Source organism: Varroa destructor, unplaced genomic scaffold (assembly GCF_002443255.2).
Source record: "Varroa destructor unplaced genomic scaffold, Vdes_3.0 BEIS01000006.1, whole genome shotgun sequence".
Lineage (NCBI taxonomy): Eukaryota > Metazoa > Arthropoda > Arachnida > Mesostigmata > Varroidae > Varroa > Varroa destructor.
In genome coordinates this window covers 30,440,268-30,453,473 of record NW_019211459.1, presented here as the reverse complement: position 1 = coordinate 30,453,473, position 13,206 = coordinate 30,440,268, and the positions used below count along the sequence as shown (strand labels likewise).

Genomic DNA, 13,206 nt, shown 5'->3' with positions numbered 1-13,206 from the left:
GAGCATCCCCTGAGTGGCCTACGACACCAGTGGTGAAGTGCAAACTTACCACTATTGTCTCTCAATTTTGTTGTAATATTTTAAGCAAAGAGATAAAAATAGTCTACGTTTAGTTCTTTTACTTTCGATTTAGGTGTGCACTGTTATCATCTACGCCCTTCTGTCATCAGGATAGTAACTTATTCTGCTGAATAATTCTGGAATCCGAGAGCGTGAAATTTCACGAGGCAATTTCTACAGTCTTATATTTGCTTTGGGGTGATGCCTCACCAATTCAGTTGCATCCACAAACTTTTGTGAGCGTCTGCGTTATCTTAGGAGATCAATTTTTGACATCACAAGTCATAATTTGATGAAAGAATAGGTTGCCGTCGCAACGAGGGAACAAACAACATGTTTTAACGTCTCTGTTTTTGATTCTCATGTGACACCCATTCAACCAACGGCTCACGGTTTGTTTGGTAGTAAACTGCCTATCGAATAACCAGGGTTGTACGGCGAGCTGCTTTTAATACTGTAGAATATATCCGTGAACCACCTAAATTTGCTGATTTTCGATTTAGCTCATCCTCATGAAATAACCTAATGAAAGCCCGGGTAGTTAAATCCGAGTCAGTGGTCTCAGATTTTAGAGCTTACAAGCGCATTTTGAATGCGAGAAATGTCGCTAAATTTCACAAAATTTTATAAAACACCATACTCTTGAAATATAATATCAATGCCTGTATTTTACATAAAAGTAGTTTTTAAAAGCGTCTAGCTAAAGTTAATTGACTATATAAGGCCTGCTGAGTTGTATGACGTCTAATGACTTTTTCCATGTCGTCTAATGATGTATTAGATATTGTTGGATATGTCTTTGAATGAGCTTTTAATCGTTATAAAAATTGACATGAAGAAAGTAGGATAGGCTATTTTAGCAAGAATGTATGCAGGTTCAAACCTTTGAACCATATGTGTTAATTATTATACGTACCTGTTTATTGGTTTGTATGTTAAAATGAAAAAGGGAAATAGCTGGAAAAAAACTCAGGAGGTGCTAGCTCAAATATACTTTTGTTATTTGAAAGCGCAAACAGTGCTCAACAATGGCGTCGGACATAAAACCCAAGCCATTGATTCATCAAAATGGAGGTTTGTGGTAATAGGCTTGTGGTACGGCCGTAAATTATTAATCTCCATAATGTAAATTGAATGTATTGGCGGCAACCAGCCTTCCCGGAGCGCGTTAAAAGGGTATTGGTACACACGAAATTCTGTTTTTCAATTAAATATATAATAATGTAACTAGACTGTACCCACATATTTTTTTATAAGGTCTGTAAGTTCGATCAGACCAAATAAACCAATGAAGCATAAACAGAGTAAGTTTATTTTAGTATATCTCTAGACTCCTTCTTTTATCCGTGACATGTCATAGCGTGTGGATATGAGCAAGCCAACTGCGTTTGAAAAAGGTGCCATTGCGAGCAGAAGGCAAGTCTGGCTATGAGCTTGCAGTTTTTTTTCCAATTTTCTTTTCATAATATTAATATCATACTTTCATAATATAGATGTATTTAAGGTATGATGGCTTTGTAGGCGAATGAGCGGATCACCTTGTCGCAATTTTTATTATAAATCTTGGCCAGATGGTTTCAGAGCCATAAGATCTAAAACGATGTATCCACAATTACCTGCCAATATCGTTTGATTCTTTTTTTAAGTTCGAGTAACGATTTTTGTACAATCACTGGTTACTAAAAGGATGAAAGTACAAAATTTCGTCAACGACTTCCTTCATTGGCAGTCGGAAAATAAACACAACGGCATGAACGTTCACACTTTGCGATAATAGCAAATTATTAATCTCCTGCGCGATGTCGCTGAGAGTCATGCTGGCTCTTAGACTAAGCAAGCTATCATGCTAAACGTTGCGAGCTTTTACGTCGACAATTTCGTTAGCACGCATCAGAAGATCAACTTACAACATATGAAATGTGTCTATTTCAAAATTTTATAAGTTTAGTAGGAAGACACATTACCACTGAACAATCACAAGAAGTGTTTTTTTCGAAAATACACCAGTAACATAAGGGCTTGTCTGGCTTTATAGTTGTAGTATGCAAGCTACACTCTGGACACTCGGGAAACTGAGACTATGCACAATTTGTTAAATTTTCGATACTATTGTCATCGATGTCTTCCCCGTTTATGAGTCACGGTGTGCGGTCTGCTAGTGGAGAAAAAGCTGCTCTACAGGCTGGTAGATCGTGTCCTATGGATCAGTTGTACTACGTACGGCATTAGGAGATTAACAAAATATATATTAACAACCGTTCGCCTGCAGCACCGATCTGGTAAAGGAGCCATCAAGAATTTATCCGATTGAATTCTATCTCAATGGGAATCTAGTTGTTAAGTATAGATTTGACAATTTTGCTAAGCACTATTTTATTATACTATTATTATAGGAGTTGGGAGGTTCTTAAGTGCTGGCATCAAGGGGTATTGTCTACCAAGTTGGCTATAAGAAACGGACGAGGCCCAGTCAATAAACTTGAATGATGTTTCGTCTTCAGTAGAACATTGGCGGGCTATATGTCGCAACGAAACTGCATTCAGTTGCACTGCAAACCTTAACACTAAAAGAAAGCCGTTTCTAAAAAACAGGACATCAAAGTCATCGGGGCAAAAAAGAACGCGCTACTTTCGTACTTTAAGTGAAGATTAGCGAATATATAATTTCTACATATTGGACCAACCCCATTAAAATGAAAAACTTCCTTGTTGCCTGCGGTCGACAGTCTACATTATTGCAAGTTTTTGTACGGCTTGAAAATCCAAGAAATAGTTACAAGAGCGCACACAAGATTCTTAATAACGTTTACACCTAAGGGAGACGAACATCGATCGAAATGGCTTAAAAAACTATTTTTGGTTCAGGAATTAACGGCTGCCTTAGAAAGAAAATAACAGCTTCCGACGAAGTTGTCCAGATACGTCCTAACGTCTTTCTGAGATCCTCTGCGCTATGTTGTACTTTTTGGATTATTTTGCTCTTTTTGAGTTTTTGCATTGTCAGAACGTTTGGCCTGCTATCAACACAAAATTTAATTTTACAGGAATTATTGGTATATGGTGTATTTAACCTACACACAAATTAATATCGCTGGATGTCGGTTACTGTTAAAAATTATTTACAAGCTAAAGGATTATTGTTTTGAGAATGACTAGTGTGTAGTCCGGAATTGAAGATGTAGCCGAGGTGGGTGGTAATAATACTGAATAAGCATGACCGTCAGGAATGAATGTATCTTTAAGTAAACGCAAAAAATGTCGCTAAAATATCGCTTCTTGTTTAGATACAGTCTTAGAAAAAAAATAAAGAAATTCTGGCATTAGACGGAATTAGCTTTTCTGAAATTTTCGTTGAAGTGTGGCTTAACAACGTTTAAGTTCTCGCATAAATAATGGTAGAAGCTACGCAAGCTACTTCACACTATAATTGAAGTAACAGTCGAGATTTTTTTTGATGTGGACGACTCTTATCGTGTATTATAGTTGATCTGTTGCTGTCTTTTTGATGATTTGTTTGGTAATTTAGCTCATGCAAAGACCTTTAAAGCTCGATAGGATTACTACAGAAAGCAATGTTTCAGAGTGCAGCCAAAAAGGTGCCCCATCCGCCAATATAAAATTGTTAATGTAAAGAAGCGTTTTTAGCACGAAGATAAGAGCCGGTACGAGTAAGAAGTATGAGATTAGAATGTTCATTGAATAAAATCAGGATTTTCCGCTCAACTTCTTCTTAACTTCACCTTTACTATTTTTCCACTTTTAGAATAACGCCCACTATTAGATTTGCTCTATTAGTTATGAGTCGGATCTTGAAAACGTTGGCGGAACATGCAAGTGTAGAAATCAAAGAAATTTGCGAAAAACATTTTTACTCCGCTCGGATAAATTTTTTCATGAGTCTCCGTTGCGCTAAGATTTTTCTAAGTTCAGCTGAAGAACCATATTGCCCTGGAGATGCAAAGGAAAAACAATAAAGTATTGAGTAACCTTTGGCCTACATTAGAAATTAGATGTAAACATTTCGTGGAAATTCTTTATAATTTGACAACCGTTGTTCTCCCCTATCCCACGATAGATAAGGAATCCCAAAAAAATCGCAAATAAATATAATCTATTATTTAAAAATATAACGACGGAATTGGTTATCGCGATAGTAATAAGAACTAAAGATTGCATAGACTATGAGTAGCCCCTCATTAGGTTTATCAAGAAGTTTCTATTTCATCGAATAGAGCTATTCACAAATCAGTCCCCACGACATCAACGACAAAATCTTTGGTGACAATAAATACAGTTCTTTTAATTAGAGTGTACATAGTCGATTACGCATCCTTGTGTAAGGTGTTTTATTTTCTAATTTATAGGAATGGTCCGATCATAAGCTTCGTTGGGACCCTACAGAGTATGGAGGAGTTACCGAACTATATGTGCCGGCTGAGCAGATATGGCTGCCCGACATCGTGCTGTATAACAAGTAGGTGAAATAAACCTAGTGTAGAATATGAACTATGGGTCCTCAAGGTAGCTGAGGTCACACGATTAAAGCTCAAAAATTGTCAGAATGTATATAACACATGACAGAGTAGGTTGAATACAATTCGATAAGGTTTTTAATTGAAAGTGCCGGAGGCAACATTAATGAAAGTGTTTGCCGCGCTGCAAGAAACAGTTGCTGAATAGGATTTAGGGAACCATACAAGCAGGTCACGAACTAAAAACTAAATATGGTGCACTGCTGTTTGTATTTATAAACTGGGATATTACATACTGTACTATATTTTTTTTCGTGATCTCTTCGTGCTATTATTCGGTGGTTTTCCCAAACCAACTGGCGAGTAGCGCAACTGCCGGCGTTTTATTGGCTGTGCCTTGCAGGAGCCCGCACTAACAGGCCTACTTATTCAAACCTGAATACCTCGTTGTCTTGGTAGTGCCCATAGTGATAGCGGCTGTTTACATCGCTCAATGGGGTTGACGCTCAGCTTCCTTCAGAGGAAGATTTGGAGATCTGTTGGCGACGGAGTAGAAAGAGGTATAATTCCGAAGTCTTATTTCGCTTGATACACGTCACAGCTGCGTACGTACGCCCACATTTTAACCCTAATCCTTCCACCCAGAAAATAGTTTGTCATTCTACGCCGCACAACTTTCTTTTCGCTTAGATAACCTTGATGGCACTAGGGTACGGGGTCTAAATGAGAAACTGTACCTTCTTGCAGTATACTGAACATTAGTGTTCACCGATGGCTCGCTAGTAGATGTGTACCGCAACCGGCATCTTTGTAGAGATTCGTGGTGATCGAATTGGTCGGCTGAGTAGTGATTCAGACTGTACTCCCGCCATCGAGCCGGATCGTGTTCACATAATGCAGAGCTAGTTTACTCGTGTCGCCTTTACCAGCAAGTTCCAGCATCTTCCATCGTATAGGCTCACGCCATACGAGCTAACTCAGTAGAGGGAAGGTTACCGCCGCAGCGGTTGTAAAATCAGCAAAAAATGCTGGTTTGCGCGCTGGATAAATGTTACCCAAATATTAGAGTACAATACGCAGCTTCTTTAGCAGAGACCGGTTGACATTTACAAATCTGGTAGCCTTTTTGTAGTGACGGGATACCTGTTCCGGCAAGTCTCTTCCCTAGAAGGAAAATATTCGCGCAGTGTCTTTTTAAAGCTTTCTCACGTCTTTCCCGCACCGACCTTGAATCTGAAGCAACCGCAAACTATTCCTTGCAAGTATCGACACGCCCGCTCCACAGCGTTTTTTCGATGGTCATTTCAGTTTCTTTATAAGCCGTTCGCACACTTTAACTCATCGCCTGGGCTTCCCCTCGTCAAACAACGCAGGCAACAATTTTCAGCCAGCTATTTCAAGCATATCCTTCACGATTTTGAGATTAAGCATTCACATTTTTGAAGAAACTTGTAGTATTCCAAAGATAATTGACGAGTGGATTAAACGACTCGTATTAGCGATTCATAAGCTAGAAATAAACATACTTCTAAAACTGGATACTGTTTTTTGTATTTATATATGAAGCGGACTGGTTGAGCTTTGGCTTTGGCTTTATTTGGCCAAAACTAACGCTTTACAACTAGTTGCTTGAATCTTAAATAGTTTCAGACGTGTATCAATTCGCAAAGTATATATATATACATATATAATATTTGTGAATCGCTACACGTCTGAAACTATTCAAGATTAAAGCAAGTAGCCGAAGAGCACTTGTTCCGACAAGATAAAGCCAAAGCTATATATACACATAAAGTCCTGAATTCAGCGCTCTTGTTGCCGATCCGCTCAAAGTTTAATAGATTCAAACCTATGTGCCCAATGAGGATTTTCGAGTCACGTTGGCGCCTTGAGCCTGTCGGTTATCGTCTAGTATGCTTCAAACGTTTTGCTCAATTCCATTACGAATTTGCAATCGGGAAACTCAGAATGATATGCTGATCATTATTCCTACAGTTTCCATTTTATACCCGACGGATCGGTTGCAAGCTGCTTGTTACATGATTTTCAAATTGTATGGTCCTTGCTGTTATTCGTGTTTGTATAATTGCTTGTAATCATATTACTACTGAAGTTTGTTTTCATGGCGCTCATTTCGTCAACTGATGCGAAATAATTGTAATAATAAGGCAACCTTCTGGTACACAAGTGGTATTGTATTGTATACCTGTGGTAAAAATTTCATAATATATTTTCTATTTGTAGATCCTGCGCTCTCATCCCGCAAGCTATCCCGTTGAAATTAGCTGCATAGATTCTTACATACTGAGTAAACGGTAAAAACAGCAAATTCTATATAGATACATATAGATAAGTGTAGTGGACGTATATATTTGTGAAATCAAAGATAGAGCAAAAGGAGTAAGGAGGGGCTCAAAGAAATTTATCTATTTCAGTGCGGATGGGAATTATGAAGTAACAATCATGACCAAGGCCATTATTAACAACGAGGGAACTGTCATCTGGAATCCACCTGCCATCTATAAAAGCAGCTGTTTAATGGATGTTCAATATTTTCCCTTCGACCAGCAACTATGTAGCATGAAATTCGGTTCATGGACCTACGACGGTTTTATGGTAAAAGTTTATTAAACTAAACAACGCAAACCATATTGCTAAGATACTAAAATAACTAAAAAGCTTTGTGCCTTTATCAACCTCTTAATCTCAGATTACTTATCTGCCTCAAACTGTTTATTGTAAAAAATTACACAATTTAGTTTGTATAAAATAAATATCATATAGTCTTCTATAATCTAGCATCTTATATGGCTTAGCAAAAAAGGATGCATATCAGTAGTACAGTAGATAAACCATCAGAGACTATCTTCTAAGTAGCCTTCAAAGCAGCAAACCAAACTAAATGTATGTCATTTGAAAAACAAGTGCAAACGTCGCCTTATATATACGTATATGTTAGTACGCTATAATATAATTGCAATATTCGTAGAATTATCATTACTAATACATGCTTTAGAACATTTATAGACTGTTATTACTATATTTTCGACTTCTCTTATTTTTTAGGAATTTAAACTGTAAGACATGTTGAAAAAGATTTTTATTGCAAATACGTAACAATTAATGACTCGTTCAAAATATGAACAGAACATACGAATGAAAAATCTGCTCTGTGGTAATATTTAATTACTTGTGTTTATTTTGTTATAGGTGGATCTGAAACACATCAGGGACGTGCACAGCGTGGATCTAGTGCCACTTGGTATAGATCTCACAGAATTCTACCTTTCTGTAGAATGGGATATCATGTCAGTGCCCGCTAAAAGGACTGAAAAATTTTACGCATGCTGTGAAGAACCTTACCCTGACATCACGTTCAACATTACACTACGACGTAAAACACTCTTCTATACTGTCAATCTTATTATCCCTTGTGTGGGCATTTCCTGCTTGTCAATTCTGGTCTTCTACCTGCCGTCAGATTCGGGGGAAAAGGTTTCCCTCTCTATTTCCATCATGCTGTCGCTCACGTTCTTCTTACTCGTGCTAGTTGAAATCATTCCACCGACGTCGCTTGCAATGCCGCTATTAGGAAAATATCTGGTAAGTGGTTTTCAACGTTAGATTTATAGGCCACTTCTTCTTTTTGAGCAATGCCCAAAACAGGTAAAAGGATTTTAGGTATATGCTTATAAAAACATTGTTGCCCTAACCGGCCCACATACAAAGGAGGACATCTAAATCTATGCTTCTGAGTTGTTTTTATAGCTGTATCTAGAAAACAAAAAAAAGATAAGCATGTGCTAGATATGTCGGTGCTGGTAATCATATTTATTTAAGAAGACCATCATTCGCCGCAATTATGCCTTCAATTTAGGACCTAAACCACTAGTTACTTTCAGTATTCTTTTTTCGATCCACAAGTAACTTTCTAATATAAATCATGAATAAGCGATATTGGTAGGTTTGAACTCATTTAAATCTCGCTTAAATACGCTACATACAAATTTTGGATTGGTAGCGGGCTAAAGAGCTCAAAGCGGCCAATAAACACAAAGGATGCAAACACCGAAGACAATTTTATAAAGATTAACAGTTTAAACTTATCTAAACGACCCGATAGGCAATTAATAATTTGCTTTTAAAAACGACCGTTAATTACTATATAAAAGATCCGGATGTATCAAGAATATCTCCTAAAGATATTTTGAGGAATTTTTAAGCCCTTTAAGTTTAAGCTATTCTGAGTATTTTCTGATTTGCCCCTTGGAAATTTTTCGTGGATTTTTTAAATCTACATAAAAAGAGCTGAAAAAAGTTGATACTCATGGTTTTGCGTAAATACGTTGAATAATATAGTAGCTGATGTTCGTTCAAATTCCAAAAACGACGCATTATCTTTGTCATAATGTGGTTACTGTCTAAAAAAAATATTTTTTCGGTACTAAGAATAGTGACGAAATGCATGCCTGCTACGACAAGAAGCCTACCAAAGATTGTCCGGACTTGAGTGCCCTACTCTGTACATTCTGTGGTAATCAGGGGCTCATAATGATAATTATTAATATTATTACTTACTGTGAGTACCTTGTATTAATTCTCCTTAGGTTCTTTGTTTGAAAACGCGATTTGCTTTTCATGTCAGTGATTGATGTTACTATCATGTTATGATTGATGTTATCTATTGTTATCTCTTAGAAAATATAACCGGCCAGCTTCATTTACAGACCGTACTGACTCGAAGATTACGGAGCAATTACTGTTTTGCTGATTGGGTTTTCTATATAAAGCATATCAAATATTTACCGGTCTACACTGCTCAAGGACGCATTTTTGAGAAGACTACTTACGCTTTCTCAAAAAAGGCCAACACGAATGTTTTTTCAGTACTATATCTTGCTGGGGCCCGATATTTTCTTCCAGCGTCCTTTCAGTTTGTTTCATAGCTTTCCTACACACTAATAGAGTATTATAGACGTTATTCACTTATTGGTTTCCTTTGTAGACAGTACTGGAAGTTTGTCTAAATATCTCAAAACTACCCCTCTGTTAAATTGTCTTGCTACTTTTTATGATCGTGATTCTATCGGACTAGAGAACAATTATAGGCTTTTCTTTGGCCTTTTTTACTTTTTGACTGCTAGGTTTTGGAATACCTTCTGCGCAGCCTCCTTTTTATGTAAAATATCCCGATCACGAAAACGTTGCAGGTCTGTGAATACACAGACTCCACAGCTTGAGAAGGGTTTAAAGCATAGCATCCTGTACCGTTTTTGAATGACTGTTGCTATATGAAAGCAATGATTTAACGTACACTGGTTCTAAAGCTAACAAATTAATTTCTCGGGAACATTCAATAACTGTGTTCTGTTTCGCTCTGACTGCTCCGTTGCAAACTGTAATCAGTGTAATTAATAGAAAGCAATCGACATCATGTTCGCTTTTGCCTACTTCATAACTCATAAGATAGTTGTTTACATATATTCGTGTTCTTTTATTCGACCCCTTGTCTCTTTTTATTATTTGCCTATCAATCCAATTGTCGACAGTGGCTAAACATGAGCCATTCTAACAATCTTTGGACTTACACACACTCGTTTTACTCGTTTAAAATGTGAACTCTTTCCCTTAGCCGTGACACCATATGAGTAGAAATGTAAGGTTTTCAAGACATAGTTTGGTGAAGAATATGAGGCATTTATTAAATTTAGCTTTTAAATCTTCCTATAGTAGTTTTAGTATCATTAAACCTTATTTTTCTGATGTAGAAGCCACAAGCTTCCAAAATCACCTTCAGCAAAAAGAACAAAACGATTTTCAAATGCATATTCTTAAAGCTTTTAGCAAAGCAAAGGCAGAACCAAACCGTTTTATGCACAGGTAAAATTAAGTTAGGCTAGTATTATTCGAGGTACGCTTTCAGTTATCAAGTTGTCGAAAAAGTATTGACTGTTTAGGGCTAAAATTGAAGCCATTATTTATGCATTGACATAATATTACTAAGCTAAATTGGGGGAGCTCTGCAGAGGTGGATTCCTATCTAAGCGCTCTTAATTTTAGATTAAGATGTATGTGGGTCGAAGACGACGCTTTTGCAGTTCACTATCTCCGGTCGGTTGTTTTAAATAACTTGTTGTAACCAGCGGAATTTCGAGCCAGTTATTTTGCCGGGTGGCAGGCCCATTATGCACGCTTCCTTTCCAATATCATCAAACACAGCATAATTTTCTTTGATGCCAGTGTGAGCTTTGCCAAGAATGTGGAGCACGTTTTTTTGTTAATTTCTACATTATTGTCGTAGGTGATACGTCTTTTTATCACTCATAATCAATCCCTTTAGTAATTGCTTAATTTTGTTACGCTTCTGTAGAGCTTCGCAAATCGAAGTGCGATCAAATAACTTATTTCGTATTGATTCGTATAATATCAGGCTTTTTTTAAATGGTCTGAATCTGGTTTGTTTCTTGGCGATATCATGGCTATTCACATGCCGGTTTTCCTTAGCTTTCGCAATCATTTCATGAAGTTTCTTTGTGATACGTTTATTACTACGAGAAGCTTTTTTTGCATCAATTTCCAAAACGAAACCGACAGAACTATTTTTAGGCGTATTTTTTAAACGCGTTTTCACCACAAACAATATATATATATATATATATATATTATGCGTCTGAACAAGAATTGGACTTCTATATATCCTACAATTTCATTATAATTAACTGCAATTTTTTTCTAAAACTACGCTCATCTTCAAAGCGTTCTATTTTAGCCTTGAGTAAAGGCATTTCAACACTCTTAGTACATCTACCACTACTGAAATACAGTTTTCAATTTACATTACGCCGACCAGACTGGACTCGTATTACCTGAGATATGTGACTTTAAAGCCATTTAATTATAAAAATAGTTAATACCTTTTCAGAAATTATACATTGATATATATATATATATATATATATATATATATATATATATAGTAACTTTAGTAAACAAATCAGATATTACATTTTGTATTGTGTCAAGCATGTAATTCTGATTTTCATCAACTCTTTGATATAAGATTTTGGGTCCCTATTTTATCTGAAAGCTCTAAACTGCCATAATAATTGCATGAGACAGCCATCAAGAGAGTTCATTGAATTCTAGTAACCGCAATTATCCTTGATTCATGAATAAATTTTCCAACTAATTTGCGGAACGTTTGTGAGGATACACCTCTGATCAGCCGAAAATGGAATCAATGAAACCTCTTTGGGGTTTGCGGATTTCTATTTCTTTGTTTTGCTATTTTTTTTCCACTCTCTCGACGGTTGGGCAAATAGTCATGAAAATTCGTTGTTTGTGTCTAACTGTACCAGAGCTGGACCTAAGACTAAGTTATTTATAGAAGCTTGGCTAGTAGTAGAATAATTATAGTAATTAAAATGTATTTTTCTTTAAAAAAGGTTATCGGCAATTATCGGATTATTGTATTAATACAAACTGGGGCATAAAACTAACTACTTTGTAGTATCGAAACGTCTGGCACAGCTTTGTATTGCATGTATTGTACTCTGTGTTGTATTACATGCACGACACATCTGCAAGCGTAATTAGGTGTATTTATTAGAATAATAGGTTCCATTCTATATATAATGATAACTATTGTCGTTCTATGTTTTATTGTTGTATCGATAACTTCAAAAGCGTGCTAATGACATCAGTTTTTCCAGATGGCTCGTCCAGATAACTGAAAAATTATGCCTTAGAAAACCAATTTTCACCCACAAAATTTTTAATAAGTATCCTGCAGAGTTGACTTACATACCTTTACAGGTAATGTTACCATGTTGGGCGTCAATTTTCGCGCTACGTGAGGGTATGTTGAACCTAGCCATGAAACGTTAACCATAACAATACAAAAAAGCATTGAGGGACAATCCTAGGGCGGGAGTGATTAGTGAGACTGGGCAACGGGTAGTTGCAAGTAAATGATTGAGGCAGAAAACAGCCAGCGGCTTAGAAAAAACATATTCGTTTGTTAATGAATTCGTTAATACACGTGCCGTATGATGACATTGCTCTAGTATCAGCAGTAGATCGCCACAGGAATTGCTAGTATGACTACCCCTACAAGTTTGGCAATTAATTTTTGTTACAGTGGTGCACGTAAGCATGTTAGCTATTGTTTTATGATTGCTTGAGCAGCGCACGGGAGACTTTTTATGTGAACAGATCATTTATACACAGCTTTTGTGACTACACATTTTGGTAAAATGTTGTTTTCAGAGCTAATATTTATCTCGACTGTGTCGAATATTAGTGTTTTCAAACTTGGGACATGCTTGTTGATACGTTTGAACACGTGCGTGTGAATAACGTCTGTCGAAGATTATTCGTATTTTATTTCTATCCTCACATTTGAAGGCACCATGTTTTGTACATGCATACCCAAGCATCTTAAGCTTTTCTGTGTTTTTTTTTCAAACTTAAATATTATATGGAAGCCGCTTATGTCATGAATGGCTATGTATACATCTTGAATAACCTGATATACAAGGTTGGATACCAAGAAACGGAAGATGCAGTTGGAGCGACGCCTCGCGCAGAGAACTATATCGGTCACTTGTTATGTGTATTTTAAAGTAACTATCGTGGCATTATAGTAAATTAGCATTATAGTAGCCTAAATTAT

The 13,206-nt window shown here is 36.7% G+C and overlaps 1 protein-coding gene across 6 annotated transcripts in view; it reads left to right on the top strand.

Annotated features, from left to right (window-relative positions):
* Positions 1-13,206, top strand: part of LOC111252572 (acetylcholine receptor subunit alpha-like 1) — a 71,350-nt gene that overhangs the window by 43,064 nt on the left and 15,080 nt on the right. For all 6 annotated transcript variants that reach the window (XM_086973800.1, XM_022810722.2, XM_086973802.1 and 3 more), the window contains 3 exons: positions 4,425-4,534; positions 6,968-7,148; positions 7,743-8,135. In XM_086973800.1, coding sequence (XP_086829926.1) covers positions 4,425-4,534; positions 6,968-7,148; positions 7,743-8,135 — 684 coding nt within the window. The remainder of the gene's footprint in view (positions 1-4,424; positions 4,535-6,967; positions 7,149-7,742; positions 8,136-13,206) is intronic.